The 19,800-nt window shown below is 38.0% G+C and overlaps 1 protein-coding gene across 8 annotated transcripts in view; it reads right to left on the bottom strand.

The window, feature by feature from the left end:
- The window catches only part of PALLD (palladin, cytoskeletal associated protein), a 200,260-nt gene that overhangs the window by 28,773 nt on the left and 151,687 nt on the right, over positions 1–19,800 (bottom strand). For all 8 annotated transcript variants that reach the window (XM_063335042.1, XM_063335038.1, XM_063335037.1 and 5 more), the window contains one exon: positions 8,827–9,522. In XM_063335042.1, the coding sequence (XP_063191112.1) occupies positions 8,827–9,522 (696 nt within the window). The remainder of the gene's footprint in view (positions 1–8,826; positions 9,523–19,800) is intronic.

The following is a 19,800-nucleotide window of genomic DNA, read 5'->3' as shown; positions in this document are numbered from 1 at the left end:
ATTAGTTTTGTGGCTTTTTTAAACTTCATTGACTAAATAGTGTTCATCCCATTACATGGGAATGACTTATGCAAAATAGAGAATCAAATAAGGTAAATTGCCAAACTCACCAATGACACAGACGGAAAAAAATCAGACCAGCACGTAAGGGGTAAACTTCTTTCCAATACACAATTTAATAATATAATTACCAGCACCAAAATATTAAACAAGAATCAGACAAAGTTAACAAACTTTGTTGGATACTTTTTGCTACTACGTTTCTATAATGTGGTTAGAGAGAATTAATTCTTGAACAAGTGTTTTCAATGGTAAATTTTAGCATTAGTTAAAATGAAACAATACACATATGCTGTCAAAAGCCAAAAAGGAATGAAGTGAATAGATGCAAAAGACAATAACTGGAAACATTTCTGTCTAAATTCCTAAAACGTTTCATATTCTGTTACTGAAAGTAAATTTAAAATGGGAAAATGGTGAAGTCCTTGTAAAAAGAACTGAATTTTCACATTAAATCACAGCAGAAGAGCAGACGTTTGCCTAATGTCACAAAGAGCCAGAGAACAACATCCCTCACTCTAGAAATATTCAGCCATTTGCCGGAGAACTTCTCAGTCACCAAGCAGAATAATTCCCTCAGCATTTGGCTGGGGATGTTCTCAGTCACAAACAACAAACAAAGTCTCCTCGACTCTGTTTTGTGGAAGCAGTCAGGAAAACTATCCCATCTACAGGGAGGCAAGAGAATACTAGGAAGGGGTACGGTCTCTTCAAGAAAGAGATGCTTCAATAAGTCAAGAAATTTGAGGACAGTAAATGTAAAGGAAGACATGGAATGAAAATGGACAGAAGAAGGTAGGAAGCGGGGATCAGAAGGTAACGTCACTCAGGAAGGCTGTACCAACTGCTAGAAGGCTAGTGGATAGGCAGCATCTGTCTCTCTCCTCACAGTCTTTCCCTTCACCTTCCAGCCTCTTACCCCATGCAGACCAGCACTGCTGTGGAACTGAGTTTTGTCACTTTTTGGATAGGGGACAGACACACACACACACACAAAAATCTGCCCGACTTCAAGACAGCAAATTTCAAATTTGGATTCACCTTGAAGAAGCCCTGTGCCAGCTCCTAATGGAGATATGCATCCTACCTTGAAAATTCCAAGCAGTACATTAAAAAATACAGTTTTCTTTTCACATTCTTACCAATTTCATACTTGAATGATAAAAAAAGTCTTAGCAGAAAAAGGCCTGCTTATGCTTGGCACTTGATATGGTGTAAAGGTAAAACGTACAGTTTACCCAAGAAAGTCACAACACTGCATGAAAACAGGGGGATAGGTTAAGTGTTCTGGAGTGGATTTCAAATAACAAGTGAAAGCATTTTTTGAAGCATTATCAGTTACCTCTGAAAACAAAAAACCCTAAGCAAGCACACCCATTTTTAAAAGGGGAAGGAGTACCACGAGGATTACAGGTCAGTAAGTTCAATGTCCATACTAAACTTGAGAAAACAATATTACAGTCCATTTCAAAACAATGTGGGATAATAGGAAATGAAAATTGAATCATATAAAACCTCCCATTTCTCTCTCTGTCAGGCTGAAGGGCATGCAGACAGGCAAATAGAAGTAGCTTTGATGCACTTCAGTTTACGGCTTCTGAGTCAGCCTTTCAGCTTACTGCAGTAAGTTCCCTAGTAAATCATGGAAGCAAAGTCTGGCTGAAATTTCTATTATATGGCCACATAATTGTCTGAAAAAGCTCTTCAGAGAGTAGAAATGTTGGTTTTGGTTTTTTTTTCTATCAAACTGGAAGAAAATAGGCAAATGAGATCTTTCAGAGGTCTATATATACTAAGTTCAGCACTTAATATTTCAACCTTAACAACTGGAATAGTGAAATAAAAAACCACTTTTCTCAAATTGTCTGATGACACTGAACTTGCAGAGGCTGCAACTTGTTTGCAGGTAACAACTCTCATTTACAATAACCTTCATAATTAGCCTAGAGGTGGTCTAATGATGATGAAACTCAGGAAATATGTTCAAAGTATGACAGCAATACAAATGGAAAATTCGCACTAACATATTAAGCATCTCAAGAATCTGTGAGATTAAAACTTGGACAATAACACCATTATTTCAAAAGGAAAAGAAATATAATTCTGGGACACATTAGCACAAGACATGAAACTTCATTGTTTTCCTTTATTCCTTGCTGTTGGATGCTGAATCCAGTTTTACCACTGCACTTCAAGAAAAATATGGCAAATTGGAAAGTTTCAGAACAAGAAAACTGTCAGATGGTTTTAAAAGCACAGCTTTTGTGACAAGCTATGTCACACACACACACACAAATATCTTGTTTATTTAGCCAGGAAATGAGGAGAATGAAGATAGAGAGTTGAATCAAACTTAAAACATCAGAAAATAGCTAGCATTCAGTGATTCTCCATGTCCACTGGGGATGATAATTAGACAGCAACTTGAAGAACAGGCCTAGATTAGACAAAAACAACACAGAACTCTCCTTTCTCCACCCTCCACCAGCAACAGTTAAATGCTGGAACAAGTCATCTAAGGAAGCTAGGGAATTTTATTTAAGAACAAGGTATGCAAATATTTCAGCAATGGCCTGGGGATCTCTGGTAGGTTTTAACAGGAGAGGCAGAGTCCCTAACAACCTTCCAGGTCTCTGGTTACGTGCCAGAAAATCCCCAGCTTTGCACAGTGGGTGTGGAAGTGTCATCTAAGACCTGGTCGAGGCAACTTGCCTGAAAAACAGATTCTCTTCTCTTTACTTACAAAAAAGTATTTAAGCAAGGTAGCAGTCGGTTTAAAAACATAACTATAAAGATGAGTATCAGTCAAAATTTCTGCAAATGCCTTTAAAAAACCTCTCTTTCAGGATTATTTTAAATTCAGACAAAAAAAGAAGAGGTGCACATGGAAATTTAATTCTTCCTGCAGATGCTCTATTTCCACCCCCTCTTTATAATTGCTTTCTTTCTCTACATATATACACTTTTAAATATGTACATAAATATATATATATATGCATACATACCCCCCCCGCCCAAGTTAGCTCTTAAAACATACATTCCTGAGATGAATTTCAAAATGGCTACAAGGCAATGGCAACAAATAGAAGGTCCTTGGTAAATCTATCCTCCAAAGCACAGATCCATTCAGCTTGAGAGACAGTTTACATGTCAAGCCAGCCTGGCAGCAAACTTTCTTCAACTGCTCTTACAAATATTTTTCACCATCCTTACATGCCCTTATCTGGATGCATTAAGGTCCTAAGATCTGTGACCTTCTTAGTGACTCATCAGCTTTCTTTTCAGCTTTTCTCACAGATAATATAAAAAAAACACATCCTGCCAGTTCATTTGTGTATTTGTACGTTCATTCTTTGATGCAATTTTCAGAGTATATTGTGAGTATTAAGGTAGCAGGAGATAGCTGAGAAGGCATATTTCAAGTTATTGACACAATTAGTCTAAGCACACAACCACCACCGCCACAAATGTGCAAAGGAACTACCAGCCTTTGAGAATCAGGCTGCAATTCACATAGATTTTAAGCACCTCTGAAACACACATCATTTAAGTCACTGAGGGCCTAAATACAGACAGAGATAAAAAGCACGCAAATCTGAATTCTTTTAGTCAGAAAGGGTGCGACGAAATTGCCAAAACTCAGTCATCTTAATTCACACAGAGATTTTTGACAGCAAAGATTTTTGCAACCTCGGCTTGGCTCTCCTTAGTTTTGAACATTTGCCCTAACATTTGTTTAGAAAGAAGGCCAAACCAGCAGTACTTTTCATGTTTTAATTACACAGAGCGCATGCTGGATGCAATTCCCTCTTTTCCTATGTACCTTTTACAGTGTAAACAAGGGCAACAGGCTGGCTGTTGTTATCCTTCCAAGAACAAATTCCTGTTTGCAGCCAATATGGCTCAGTTTCACAGAAATCCAAATCAATTCTCTGGTACTGAGGTAATGAACAGTAACTTGATTTTTCCTTTAAAACTAAAGCTTTCCAAAAATACAGATAATTCCTGACCACTTAACACATTTTTCACTCACTGTAAGAACGAAGTCACTACAAGCACTGTAAGAGGTCACAAACTTTGAAGCTGTAGCTGCGTATTAAAATTGTTTTAGTCTGATCATGTTGTGCACGCTGTGGAGACTAGGAGCCAGCCCTGTTCAGTAATGTGACGTTATGTGTGTCTGAATTAAGGGAATGCCTGAGGCACAGACCTGACTAAGGATGACTTGTACTAAATGAAACAAAGGTAACAAAGGTTCAATTATTTCTACCACCCAAGAAAAGGTTATGAAACTGTAGTTGAAAAAAAATAAATAATTCATGTCTCAGCATTGGATAGGATCAAGACTGACATGAATAATATATACTTCTGAGCAATTTTGATCCTTCTTAACGATTAGACAACACAGAGAACAACTCACTACCAACTGCATGCCTACCAACAAAAATTTATTTTTCTAAGGCTTATCTTTAAAAATACATTTTTACTCATTAAAAGAAGAATTACTACCTTTTCATTATCCTGTTCAGTTCCTTCCCCACCTGAATAAGTTATCCCTCTGCCTCATGCTGCTCTGGTTACCACAGATACATAAGTGCCATTTGGTTTTCAAAAGATGTCCGCATATTTGGATATAAATTTAAAAAATACTATTTTGTAACCGGTAATCTTATCTGCATTTCTGATTGATTGTTACCAGCATTATACGCTGGAATTGATGGTCAAGAAGTCACTAAAGCACTGACTGCTCCTGAATGTAGGTAAGGCTGGCACAGTCCTCATAGTCCTGAAATCCTGAGAAGAACAGGTAACTGCCAGAAGTATGTGAAGAAAAATCTGCACCGCAATGAGAAAAGATAATACATCCAAAATAATAACCTTTACTCAAGTTAATGAAATGCTACTTGCTAAGATCTCCACGACTATCAAGCACTGTACCTGGCTTTTACATTCACAGACATTTCTGTGGCATTCAGATCCGCTTAAAATAAGGAAGTTATAAAATTAAGTCCTCTGAAGAAAAAAACCTGCCGACAAAAAAAAATCTGCAAAGCAATGCTGCAAACAGCCCCTCTCTCTTTCCAACAGAGGTGTATGTACTAATTCTCTTAGTTAAGTTCACTTGTCATCTTACAACATTCGTAAGCATCTGCAAATACCATTTATAGAAAGAACTGGTCAAAAACATCTTGAAAATTAAGACTTACAGATGCAAGGATTGTCAGAATACAGTAGGTCAGTTATTTTGGCTACTGTCTGTAAGTCTCCATGTTAAATCCTTGATTTCTACTTTTGAGTAAATTTAGTTGATTAGATCTGGGGCACAACCTGAATTTCAGAGTTCCAAGTGGAACGAACATGCATTCATCATATTTGAAAAAAGCTGATATGGATTTTATGATAATTATGTGCATGTACATAATAAAAAGGTGTTACATTGTGCAAAAACAAAGCCCCCAATATAAGCTGTTTCTTAGCACAATCAACAAGAAGTGATCTGATATCACACATAAACCACTCCGGTGTTTGTCTAACAGCCACAAGTAGTACCGTGCCATGGGAAAAAAAGGTATAACACAATAAACCAAGGAATTTAAAAAAAAAAAAAAGATGGTCTAATGGAGCAGAGCAATAGCTTAAGAAAACTGGGGTCTGGGAATAAATGCTAACCCTAATATTGCTGGAATTTTTCCAGTTACAGAAATGGTTGTCTTCAGATATATTTTCCTGAGATCCAGGTGTGACTGAATTGGTAGCATACAGCAATGAGGTGAGCTCCCTCAGAAGCAAGAAAACACCCTGACCTTCCTCCTCATTTTGATGTTGAAATTCTTAATCAAGGTACTTCCTCCTATGTATCACTATTTTCACATCACTTATACTGTAGGTAACCTCCATTTTTCACAGTTGTGACAGACATAACTTACAGAAATGGGAGAAGTAAACGTTCAATCTACATAGGACAGCAATACTATTTAAGCTAAAATGAAAGCTGGCATTTGTACTGGGAGACTGTTGAAAGCTGTAAGGTAAAAAGATGGAGAAGTGTAGCTTTTCCTCAGAGCGGTCACCATCTAACTGGTAAAAAGATCATATTATCAAAATATGAATAGTGAATTACCAACCCTGAAATCCACACACAAAAAAGTCAAGAGAAAGGAGCCATGAGAACATTGAAAGCAGATAGGAAAACTGTTTTAAGAGCATTTTATCTGCTAGAGGTACTTGATATGAATGTGTTGAAATATCTAAATGCAACGACAGGTCCAAGTTTACTTCCACTGGTGTTAAAACATAATAATAAATCATAAAGTCATTATCTAAAGAGGAAATCCTACCACTTCAAACACTGTATTTGGAGTCTCTAGTAAAAAAAGGTACCTCCTTTCCATGAAAGGTATTTCAGACTCTGCCTAGTTCACTTTCAGCAACCCACTATCGTATTCTTAATATCACCACTATACAACTGATCAAGAAGCAGAAACAAAGCTAAATGGCTTGACCAGCATTTCAGATGCTGAGCTGAAGCAAAACTTTGAATGCTCCAATTCATTCCTTGCACCCAGTCTGTACAGCACACTGTCAGAAAACAGTATCATCCTTTTCAATCAATGGATCTTGGAGATGACGGTGAGACTATGGGCTGAGATTATGGAATACTATCAGTGGCTCAAAAACTACAACACCTTAGAAAGAAAAATGTGTTCAAGAGAAGAGGATTTGTGAGTTTGGAGCAAAAGATGAGGGAAAAGAACCAAAAGTGAAGCTGAGTGGAAAAAAAGAACTGAGACTATAGCACCAAGCAGAAGACACCAAAAGCAGTGGGGAGAAGGGAGGCAAAGAAAGAATTGCTCAGAAGTGGTATGAAAGTGATGGGAAACAGAATGATTTACTCAGCAAGACACACCAGACATTAGTAGCCTTCACAGTAAAACGAAAAAGGAGAGGCCAGCGAAAAATTGGCATCAAAGATATATAACAATAGATATTTTTTTTTTTACATCGTGCAGTACATCTTCTACCATGTTTTAATGTTATAATTCAGATGACAAATGCTCATTGTATATATATATATACACACACAAATGTATATATGCATATACATAAATTATACACGCATACATTCAGTATGGTTAACATGATCCAGCTCCCATCTGGACTACATTTCCTGAGGGAATGCAGGCCAAAGAGCCAACCACCTCATCCTCAGCTCAGAGCTTGAGGCTGCTGCCTTGTCCCAGGGGGACAGACACACCGACACGTGCGCAGCCAGCCTGGCTGCTAGGCCTGGGGGAGTGAGGGGCATGGGGAAGGGGGAGGTACTCTTGCAGAGCTGTCTCTCTGTCCAAAGATCCAAGAGAACAAGGAAGAACACAGCCAACACCTCAAGTGAGAACACGTGTGCATGAATGTAGCGTAACAGGGAAAGAGGGACACCGCAGAGGCTCGAGCTGCTGCTGTCACCCTCACAGCACACAGAAGGAACTTGAAAGAGAAGCCAGTTCCTACCCATAACTATATACCTGTACTAGAGCCTTTCCTGGAAAATCAGGGCTAATTGCAGGCTTTTGTGGGCTGCGCTTACCTATAAAGCTGTCAGTAAATTAATCATGCAACTTTCATCAGTCAGTATCAATAGAGAAACTCAGCCAGTGCAAAGGACACAGTAAGACAGAAAATCACAGCTATGAGTGCAAGGGCAAACTGTCCTGTTTATTAATTTTTCTCCTAAATCTGTTTTATGGCCAGACTCCATAATGAGCCATATGACAGAAATCAAGATAAAGAAATGCTTTTTAAAGCATACACGTGATTTATTACTTTGATATCTGTACGCTTTCTTCCTTCTCTTCCTTTTCATATCTTGGAATGAAATAACAGAAGTTCCCACTGCAACGGTATGTAGCTGAGCAAGTCACCTAGATACTGTAGATATGTTTAGACAAACTTCTAGACAAAGTTATAAATAAGCCTTGGATACAGCTATTCTCATTTTTGTTCTTCAGCATGTCTCTTTGTTCTCTAAGGATGGAATGAGAGTCTAGTGCCAGTGGAAAGACAAACTGATCTATGATGGGAGCTGACATGCTCCAAAATACTATTTTGGCCTTTAGAGAAGACAAAAGGGGAAAACAAGTATGCAGAGTTGTTAGGGGGAGGGATTCTGTTTGTTTTTATGCACTGCTTTTCTAAATCCCCTCCTAAACCCTTTTCCAAACTTCCTCAGAACTAAAGCTCTAGCCAAAAGTCAATATATCGTTATGACCACTTTGTTGTCAGAGGTATACTTTAATAACTTATACTTTAAGTATCAGAAAGCTATAGGGACTTCCGAACAATGCTCTCTTTACTTGATATTTCTCTACCTGCAGATGTAATAGGAACAGACTGCAAATATCACTGCATATGGGACTTAAAAAGAACTGAGTCATGAGAACGGTTTTCTTGGATCTCCTTCCACCGCCCTGGGCATGCAGAGCCTTTGCTGCTGCTTTCATATTTTCATCAACTCCTATTTAAAGCTTTAGTTTCTCCTCTTTTGTGTTCCTACTGCAGGACTTTTTCAGAATCTCACTTCTGTGAGGGTTAGAAAATATATCCTGTCTCTAGCCCAGAGGCATTTGCAAGTAATTCACGCGTCTATTCCTCTCAGGTAGCAGGTAACAGCAAAGGACCCTAGAAAACTATAAAATGAAGCAAGTACAATAATCTTCAGTACAATCTTCAGTACAGTCAAACTCAAGGAGCTCATTAGCTGATACTTACGGAGGAGTCACTCCTTTTGGGAGGCCTAATGCGTTGACAGAAACGGGTGGTGGCTGGGATGGCAGCATGGAGCTGAGAAAAGCTGCTGGAGACTGGCCGGAATTAGGAAATCTGGGAGTTGGAGACAGGCTGTGGGAAGGTGAAGAAACTGAAGGAAGAGGAGGGGGCGGAGGAGGTGGAAGAGGAAAGGAATCACACACTGGATATGTCGTGGTTGGACTAAAGACAGGTGGAGGTGGGGGTGGAGGGGATGGAGAAGAAGGAGACCAGGCGTACTCCCCTTCTGGAGCAAACTGCTGAGGGAAAGGGGGAACAGGCACTCTCCCAAACTGTTTCTGAGAAGCAGTTGGAGACATAGGAGAAGGAAGGCTGGATGTAGATGATCCTGAAGACGGAGTCACATAACCTGAAGCAGGGCTGATATTCTGAGCAGCAATGAACTGCTTAGGCCGAGCATAGTTGAAGGAGCTGGAAGACTGCATGGTTGGGGAAGTATGAGAGTTAAGAATACTCATTGGCACAGGAGAGGTGACAGACTGGCTGGACTCAAGCTCCTGGAAGGAGGGGGGAGGAGGAAAGGAAGGAGAAGAGGGAGGGTGCTGATGATGGTCAGGTTGCTGTTGGTGACGATACCACTGGCCACTTTCTTGCTCCAGACGAATTTGGTTCTGCAGCTGCTGTATTTTTATAGGGTCCCTGTAGGAAGGAAAAATAGACAAAAAGATGATCAGACATGCAGTGCTGTTTGGGGAGGAGGTAAAAGTTCCACTGATCCATGGTCTAGGAAAATCAGAAGGCAGGAAAAGTTCAAAGCGTTTGCATATCTTGAATAGCCCTGTTTCTTCAGAGCTAAAACATTGTTACAAAAGTCCATTTTTTGAGCTCAAGAAGGGGAAAAAAAGTATATGCATAATAGAAGTTAACAGAACCTTAAATTCTTAAAAAAGGTAAATTATAAGACAATTTGCAGATGCTTAGGATATTTTAAACGAACAATCGAGACAATATAAGTAATGGTAAAAATGTTGAAGTTCTTAACAAGGTTTCTTTTCAATTCTTGCCTATTTCATTCAACGGCCCTGTTTCAATAATAATCCTCAGATATTTACCCAGTGACAATTTCAGCCTTGATTTCTGCTGTAGCCCTCTGTGGGCAGATCAGACAGACCTAATTACTGCCATACTTTTAATGAGGTCCTTGGAGACAAAGGACCAACTTCTGTGTTAGAACTACCTATGTATCTGTAGATGAGCAAAGACGACATCCAAGAAACATTTGTAACCTAAGGAAATAGTGAACTGAGCTTCCCCATGTCTTTAGTCCCACTTTTTTTTTTCCAGACTTTATTCTTAACTGTAAGTCCTGAGATGTACCTTAGTAGATACTGAATACAGTTCTCAGGAATTGCTACTTGCAGTAATATCAGCTCAAATGGAAATGAGAATTTATTTTAGAAATGCAGACATTCACTAGCAGAACAATAAAAACTAAAAAACTAATATGCAGGAGCACTCAAAACTGTTAATTAAGGTTTTTTTTAACAACAAGCAGCAAAACGTTCAGCAGTGAAGCAAACCAGACCATGGCACTGGCTTCTTTTTTGTCCACAATACAATTCTTTAAATGACAGTGAGATCAAAATTAACTGTGTGGTCTATCATCTTAAAATACATCAGACTGACTTGCTTAAAAGTTGTCATATTCCAGCTGGAAAACATAACTTTATCTCAATACTCCAGATGTCCACAAAGTTTCAGCCTATGTACATATACCTTTTCTGTATATTTAATATATAAATACTTTATTATATACAAGTGTGTCATTGTTTATATACAATTTAGGTCATTTAAGCAGAAATTTTAGAAGCTGTCTGCTTAATGCATGGCATATGAATGTATGATTCTGGCACAACAATATACTTTTGTTGGTAGCAACAAAATTAGAAGCAGTAAAATCATCATATTTTCCACTCTAAGATTAATTTTGATATTCCAGCCATCCACATTTCCCAGAAAGTGTTTTCTGACAATAATTCTGCTTATGATCTCAGGCCAAAGGAGACTGTTTAGATAAGAACAAGGGGTGCAAGTTTGTTTGGGACAGAAAACTGAAAAATCAGTTATTTACATTTAACAGTTGCTGGTGGGTTTTTTTTTGTCATAAAGATGGTTCAATTCTAGCAACATGAGTCATCTCACCAACAATACATATTTCAGTACTTAAAAGGAGATTGCATTTTCCTTTTTAATTAAATCGGCAACATGAACATTGAAATGCTGCAGTTCACTTGTAAATTTTATAATTCATTTTTTAATGTTGACAACAGAGACTAAATCCCTATCAGTTCAACTTTTCACTCCACAGGACATGGGCTGAACCTTATTCTTTGAATTTTGCTAAATTCCCTAAATGGGCTAAAGCAACACAATTTTAGTTCCTATCATCATTTGACTTTCTTGGCTGATGACAGAAATACTTTAGGTCACCTCTGAGTAGAAAGAGAAAGTCCTCTAAAATTGCTAATTTCAGCTCATTCTGTATCTTTAGCCTGACTATTTGCAGACGTACTGTCCATTACCTCTAAAACTATTTACAAATAATACTTATTGTATTTTCTATCATAATCAGCCCCAATATTTTTTTTTTATTTACTTATTACAGAGAGGCTAAGTTTAAAAGAAAATGGAGGAAATTTAGTATTGTAAATGGTGCATCGAGTATAGAAGAAATTTAGCTGTCTCAGGCACTCTTATGTTTACCCAACATGTGCTGAAAGCAAGTCAGAGTGTCTTGTCTTGGGACTTTTTTATTTTCATTGCCAAGTCACATGGCGATGTGCCCAGCCAACAGCCTAACACAAATGACCATCTATGGCCCTGTCAATGGTAAGTATAATACTACAGCGCCTGCCACTGAACTGCTGCTGTACCAATCCGGGCAGAAGTAAAGACCAGATTCAGGGTATGTCTACAAAAGGTTGTCAGGCAAATGTGAGGTTGCTCTGCTCTCACACTAAGCTTGACTCAAGGGCACAGGAATATACATGCCTGTAAGTCGGGGCTTATTAGCTCAGGACAGCACTAATTCCATTTGCAAAGCTTTTGATCAGCTTAGAGCCCAGACAAAGCAAGTGCATGTCTGTTCGAAAAATAACATGCAGCCATAATCATTATCACATCAGTCCACGTAGCAAAAACCATAAAGACCTTCTTACAGCAAATTTTCATTCCAGTGATAGAAATGCACGATCCTTGTCTGCAAAGGAATGTTCCCTACCTCAGAGCTATTCTTTTAACAGTAGATACTGCCCTATACTTACTAATTTCTTGAGCAGATGTACCCTAGGGATGTGTCATTATGAGGAAGACAAAAAAAAAAAGAAAAGAATAACCAATTTACAAGTTTTCCTTTGCAATGACACAGATATAGAGAGCCCAGCAGCCAAAATTATGCAAGGGAATCTGTCTGTTTTGTTGCCCTCATCATCAGGGAAACAAAGAAGGGAATTAAAAAGAGTTCAGGTTTTGGATGAGATTACAGGAAAAATTAGTTTAACTGTAATTACATCCTCTTTCCAATTATCTGAAATATGTTTTGTAACCCCAGTGTTTTAAAGGGCACACATGCTTTCAGGGAATCCATCAAGCTTGTTTAAACAATAGAGAATAAAACTTATTTTCTCATGTGGAGTTTTTGATTTTGCCAAATAATTAATTATAACAATGTAAGAAAGAACATTTAAAAGAAATTTTTAGTAAAATTCAATCAGTGAATGGCAAAACTAAATCATAACTAGGGTAAAGTGAACAGTGAGAAATGTCAGCAACTCACTGAAAAGCAGGCCTAGTAGTACATAAATATTTTCAAAAGGTCTGCTTCGGTATTTGTGATTTTTTTTTTCAAAACCAGATATTCTTAACCAAGATTTTTATACACATTTTCAGATTTCTAATAGGTATGCTAAAACAGTTAAAGGAATGCAAACAGTAAAGCAGTGATATTTTAATGGAAGCACACATTAGTTGCAACAGAGGTGAGGTTTCTGGCCTGCATTGCCCAAAGAACAGTTGCATGCACATGTTCGGTTCTGGGTACTTGGAACCTGCTCAGTAAGGTGATGACCTTCAGAGCTAAACAATAGTGAGAAACATTTGAAAACAGATGTTAGGGAAGACTAGAGACATTGGTTTTCTTGTTGAGCAACTACAGAATACTGTCTTTTTCAAAGCAAAACACTCTGATTATATGAGAAAATAGTGGACAGAGATGATCAGAATCTTCTCTAAGGATGCCAATGCACATGGCATATTTTAAAAGTTACTCAAGACTTCACATTCTGAGGTATGCACTCGGTTTAGATTATAATAGGCTGGTTTATCTTTTTATCCCATTTTCATAAAGTTTTTTCTTTTTGATACCTTCTTTGTATCACTTTCTTTTGAAAATTACTAGAGCAGTCCTCAACTTTGAGAGCTAAACTGGTAGCAACCGCCATGAGGAACTGTAACTCCAAGTGCCTGGACACAGTGCTATGGAGGAGGGGAGATAGGTTGCACTTCTCTGAAAGTCTCCATAGGAACAGGCTACTGGATTGCAGAGGACATTACAGCAGATGGCATTTTCAGGGATGCAATAAATCCTTCATACTGAAAATTCTCCGTCAGGCTCATTCACAGGTTCCCAATATTAGGATATGTACCAGCTTTATTTTTATCTTACATCTCTGCGTTTGTAAGAGCATTAAAAAAAACCCCAAAACCTATTTAGAGGAACAATGCCCCTCTTTTGGGAAGCACCCTAAAATTTGTGGTTTAATAGTCAACTCCACAGTATAACCTGGTCTGTTTACCTTTTAAACACAAAAGTTCATATGGAAGCCCTTCTATCCAGACTATTTTGGAGGGGGAGGTTCTCCAAAGGTAGGGGGATGCTGTCCAAGCCTTGAGGGAATCAGTCATACACAAAATGAACCCTATCCAGGTAGTGTCTATCACAAAGTGTGGTAAGGGCATTGAATTTTATTCAGTGTTTTAAAACACCATAATATATGAAGTAGATTAAAATAAATCACCACAGATAAAGAACAAAGATTAAATAACTTTTTCTATGTTACAACTTTTTAAAATTCCTGATTTTGGCCTTCCTAATCTTAACAAAAGAAGAGGAGCAAAGGGAAAGCAGACAAAGAAAAGCAATTTTTGTTTGAAAGAAAGAGTCCTATCAATCTCATCCATGGAAGAGTAATGGTCTCACTCCTGCCTCAAGTCATTCCTGCGCGAATGCAGACTGGCCCCTTCACAATCCTACCAGGGAACTGCCCTTTGAGAAACAGTCATTGCAGTTCTACAGCAATAGACAAACCATACCTCTGAAATGAAAGTACAGAAATATTTTGAATGAAAATAATCAGAATTGACCACAACTTTAAAAACTCGAGCTAGTTTTCTAAATTAAGATTGGAAACCAATGCCAGAAAGGCTCTGCATTTGTATTTAGGGGTAACAACTACTCACATGAAATCTACCTTCCAATGAAGACTTAGCTTCTAACTCAATACTACTGCTTCAGAATGACGCCAGAGCTCTATCAAAAGGGAAACAGTCACCATCACACTGTATTAAAAGGCAAGGGCTCTTCTCAGGTAACACTGAGTTCCATGTCAGCATGTATCTGTGTTCAGATATATTTTTATATGTATATACTTAGATATAGCTACACTTAGATATTTATACAATAAAATCCAGGATGGAGGGTTTTTTTCATATTTTATTCAAATCAGAATGTATACATACAGTTACATCTCTCTAGCTCCTTGGCAGCCCAACTGGATAGCTGGTAGGCAGAGAAGGAATGGAGAACTGGAAGCGGTGGGAGCTTGGAAGCTGTGCTGGTTCCTTTGCTATCTAAGATTCACAGTGCTTCTGCATCTGTGGCACTTAGGCAGCTGGGATGGCAGACATGCCAGGTAGCTGTTAAGCTAGCTCTTAAACACACTGTTTAATTCGCTTTCTACAACCACAACATCGTATTTTACTGGTATAAATGGCTTTGAAAAGGAGGAATTTTCTAAACTTCTTCTGACAGTTATTATTTAAGAGTCTGAAATGCACATACCAACTCATCCAAAATTTGACAGTACTCACTGATATCTGGAATTGTAGTCTGAAAATATTCCTAATATAATTTAAGGTTTTCCACCAGATTTATCAATGGTTGAGAGTTATTAATAATCGAAACAACAACCTAAGCTAGCAGTGAATTAATTAACAGCTGTACTGAAAATAAATACTCAGAATACAAAAGTAATTCCAACTAAACTGTCCACTGAAGGAACATTTACTAATTTCTAGAAATGTTAAAAATGTACATGTATGACAAGGCAAGAAGGTGAAGTAAAGGGAGAACAGATGCCTCTTTTAACAGAAACTGCAAAGTATTCAACACACAGACAGCCTTCAGGCTGTATTAATACAAACACATTCACTCAAGCAATATGTTTCCTGATGCTGAACAATCCCTTATATTGTAAGAAAGAAATGCAGACTCTTAAATCCTGCAAGGGTTCACTTTTATGTAAGACTGGAATTATCAGTTAAAATAAAAACAGGGTGTGTGGTGGGGGGAGGGAAGGAGAAAAACGAAAACCAGCACTGGTTTGGGTTCTACCCTGCAAACATTCAGAGATATTTTTTGTCTATACTAACAGATTTCAGGAAGAATGCAGGTTGTCACTACAACTTAATCCTCATGCTGAATAACTAGACAGCTATAACTAGGAAGCATCTCCGCCAGCTGCAACCTTTTAGTGTTTTTCTTATTTGCCCTTCAAAGCTTAACAATTTGAAAATGCAGATTCACAACAAATAGTATTTTCCATATTTCAGGTTAATATACAGCGGCGTTTAGAATTAATTTCACTATAACCTAATGCACTGTCAGGGAAATCTGTACGGTGCAAGAGCTAAAACAGGTACTGTATTATGAGCACACTATGAAACTAAGCTTGACTTTTCATCTGAGAAACTTCATAAACACAGAAGAGAAACGTAAACCATCTGCATTTCATCTGCATTGTTTGTGAACTTTCTTGTAAAGAAATCCTGCTGTAATTTGGCTGTTAAAAACTTTTCTGTCTATCCTAAAAAGTGCCAGTTGTACTCGTGCCCCTTTTTCATTATGGTTTGATTATCTGTCGAAGGCATCAAGGTAACTTCTGTACTAAGGAACCAACAGTAGTGATATTGCCAGTATTCAGCGAACACAAGCAATTCTTTTACAGACAGGAACCATTTTTCTTCTCTCTATACCACCGCTGGGATATTTTTCAAAACATGCACCAGTGAGATAACACATTTAGCTTGGGTACAGAAAGAAAGGAAATTGTGCTCTTGTGCACATTCATTGTTCCCAAATGTCATAAAGACACAATACAGCTTTAGCAAAAAGGCTAAACTTCGTAACTCTGGTAGGGCTAGATCAGAAGAATTAGTTTGGTGGTCAAAAATCTGTCTGGTTTGGTAATTCAATAGTGTTACGTAACTAGCGCACAGAATACCCAGTGATGGATGTAACAGTTAAAAAATGGCACGTGTAAGAAGTTTTACCAATAAAGGAAGCAAAAAGTGTTATGTTATGTTGTGTTACGTTGTGTTACAAAGAGGTAAATTGTAACAAGGCATTAATAGCAATACAGGTTACAATAATTTACAGCTGAATTGACCCAAAGCGTAGGAAATCATGACTTGCAATGCAGGAATGAAATGGCCTGCAAATGGACAAATAGGTCTTCTGCCTCTGATTGTGCTATACCACGTGGAAGGTTATACTCTGTGCCGATTGGTATATATTCAAAGAAAATATGGGGAGAAAAAAAAATATTTCAAAGTTTGAAAAACTGTACTAGCCTAAAACCAAAAGTGAACAGAAGAAAGATGGACAGCCATTCCTCCTCTTCTAGATGTGGTATGATACATTTTCTCAGTGCTGCCGCTGGAACAGCACATGCACAGATGTCTTGTTTTAAATTTAATATATTTGATTAACAAGATGCTCTATAAATCATCACATTTCATCTACCACTGGCCAGCAAAGTTAGGAGATTTGCTTATTTTTATGCCTACCCACCAATGGTTACAGTGGGCTTAAAACTGGACCTCCAGGCTTTCAATATTAACATCCTGGTATCTGTCAAGTGTCTGTTCTTTGGGTTACACCTAAAAATGACAGTTTCGTACTACTGAAATAGATACTTCTATGAGGAATAATGAACACCATATTAAGAAGAAAAAAAATAGAGTAGCTACTGGATGCCCCGATATTAAAGGAAGCGCATAATTGCTGTCAGTGTGTTTTTAGGAAAATTAAGCATTTAACTATGGTTTAAAACTACTTGAAAAAATTAAGCTCATTTCAGGGCCTAAGTTGTCGGCCATTTTACCAGCCTTTCTGTATTAACAAACAGTTCTGGCGTTTGAGCAGGTCACTGTGTCACGTAAAACTTAGATATTACCAAATGACACATCAGTAGTCTATGTTACTGAAACTCACTGGAGGTATCCTATTCTTAAAATACCACATTTTAAGGTATTTAATACATAAAAGGAAAGGAAATCAATACATAAAAACTGGTATTTGTATGAAATAAATATATATGTCTGAGATTCTCCCGCTACAATAATACGACTTTCTCACTTCAGGTGCGAGCACCATCTTAGTACCATAAAGCTTTAGTACTATACCATTCTTGCTGAAATCCTTCTGTATACACAAATATAAACCCATCAACAACATACACTAACTTTTATGGAAGGAGGAGAAGCACCAGGAAGTAACAGCAAATGCTAAAGACAGTAACAATCTTTCAGCCTGATTCTCAAGAGCATTGGAAAGTGAAAATAGCACTACAGCGCTACTCACAACTTTTGTGACATTCATTCAATCAACGTAATCCTAACACAATTATAACTTGTGCTTGATCCAGTGCAGGATGCTATATCCCTGCCATGCAATCTAGGTTGGTAATCTCCATGAAAGTTATGGCAGTGAAAAGAAAGATACTTAAAAGGACGAATAACTGTGTAGTCACTCTGCACGCTGCAAACTTCCTAGGGTATCTGAAGTTACTGCCGTATTAGGGATTGGTATCATCCAGAGACATATACAGATCTATTGGGAGAATTTTTCCTCCCAGACGCCCTCTTAGGCAGCCTTTTGAAAGCACTGGTGAAGCCCATCTCATGCATTAATTGAAGAAACAACAGCCTTTTGCCACTTCTCTGCGGTTGTTCTCTGGCTCCTGAAACAGGGAACAAATAACTACCCTCTCCATGTTACATAGCTGCTTGGCTCCAGCTGCAGTTCAGAGGTTTTTTTTAGGTATGGATAAACTGCTTCAACTTTCTTCCCCAAACAGACTAGTGGATATACAAAGCTCTGGTTAAGTGAAATACCCACTTTGTTGCAAAGAAACTGAATATAAAAAATAGCTGAAGTGTCCTCAGTGTTTGCACATGTTGCAGCATTGTGCATAAATATTTCTGCAAAGACTTGGCAAATGCTCAATCTATTCATGCCCAGGAGACTCTTTATGGGCTACGCTCCTCACAGAGCTGAACGAAAACGCCAACACCCCCCGGCAAAACAGCAGCAACAGAGGATCTTAGGAAAATGAAAACACTTGACAGTGTGGCAGATGTACCTATGTCAGCTATTGCACTTAGAAGACCAAAAAGAACTCTTTGTAGGCTTGGCTATAACAGTAGACATAACGTTATCTGCTCATGTAGACTGACAACATCTTTTTGGTTTATCCCATTTTTTTGCTCCTGTCAGCCACTTGCATCGATTTCAGTGATACCTGCCTGATGAATACTTCTGTGACCTATTTTGTATCAGCAACAATCTTTTAAGATGTGGATCTCCATTCATCTTGCTGGACTAATTTTGAAAATAAAATAGAGTTTATAGGGCAGTGTCACTTCTTATCTAGCCAGACATGTACTTCAGAAGTGTGAGTCTGGGGGTTGGTTTTTTTTCTTTTTCTTTCCCCCATTTGTTTTAAAAAGGCATCTTCCCCAAAGTATAAGAGAGACAAAAAAAAAATATGATACTCAAAATGTTGCTAAAGCACCCTTAGATATGCAGAGCTACTGCTCATTACATGAGAAACATAATTATAATCAAGATGTCTTAGGAAAATCCTAAGGACTAAGTAGACTGGCAGCCTTATGCCATGGCTGAATTCTGCACCTCACTGTAATTTCCCCATTGCTTGCTATAAACCAAAAAATGAATACCTATCAGCAGAATTACTGAGCAAAGGCAAAATCCACCCACAGTACACAGATGTCACTGCAGTCAAAATATGCTTTTAAATATTCAGAATATATTCTGCTCCTGAACAGATTGAACAGACCTGACCAGAACTAATCACGTTCCCTATCACCATAAAAAGAAACAACATACCCTGAAATTACGCACATTTGGACACAGACTGGCAACACATAGTTTTAAATACTATTTCCCTGGTAAACAGGTGAAGTGATTTTAAGGTGAGAATTTAACAATTTTTTAACTGCTAGCTAACTGTACAATGCTTTGTTCTGAAAAGCTTCAATGGCATACCTTACATATAAATGACACCAAATAATTGATTTTGTACTTTTGAGTGAATATACATTCTATGAAGATGATTCACTTCAAGTACTATTTATTTATTAATATATCAAGCAACCTTGAGTACGTGAGACTTATACAGTAAAGACTTCTTCCCTGAATTAAGCTGTGCCTTACTTAGCTCTCAGTGAAAGGAGTCAGCCTTCTCACCCAGAGAAAACAAGAGGAAGGACCAAGTTTCATTTTTCCCAAATAAAATAGTAACCACCATGGTGACTGGCCAAAAACAAGCAACCACATAGATTGGCACTTCTTCTAAGAGGACAGTAAGGACACATCTGCATTTGTGCTTTAGCTTG

The sequence above is a fragment of the Chroicocephalus ridibundus genome, chromosome 5 (genome assembly GCF_963924245.1).
Source record: "Chroicocephalus ridibundus chromosome 5, bChrRid1.1, whole genome shotgun sequence".
Taxonomy (NCBI): Eukaryota; Metazoa; Chordata; class Aves; order Charadriiformes; family Laridae; genus Chroicocephalus; species Chroicocephalus ridibundus.
The sequence above is the reverse complement of the archived record's forward strand: the minus strand, read 5'-3'. Positions and strand labels throughout refer to the sequence as shown.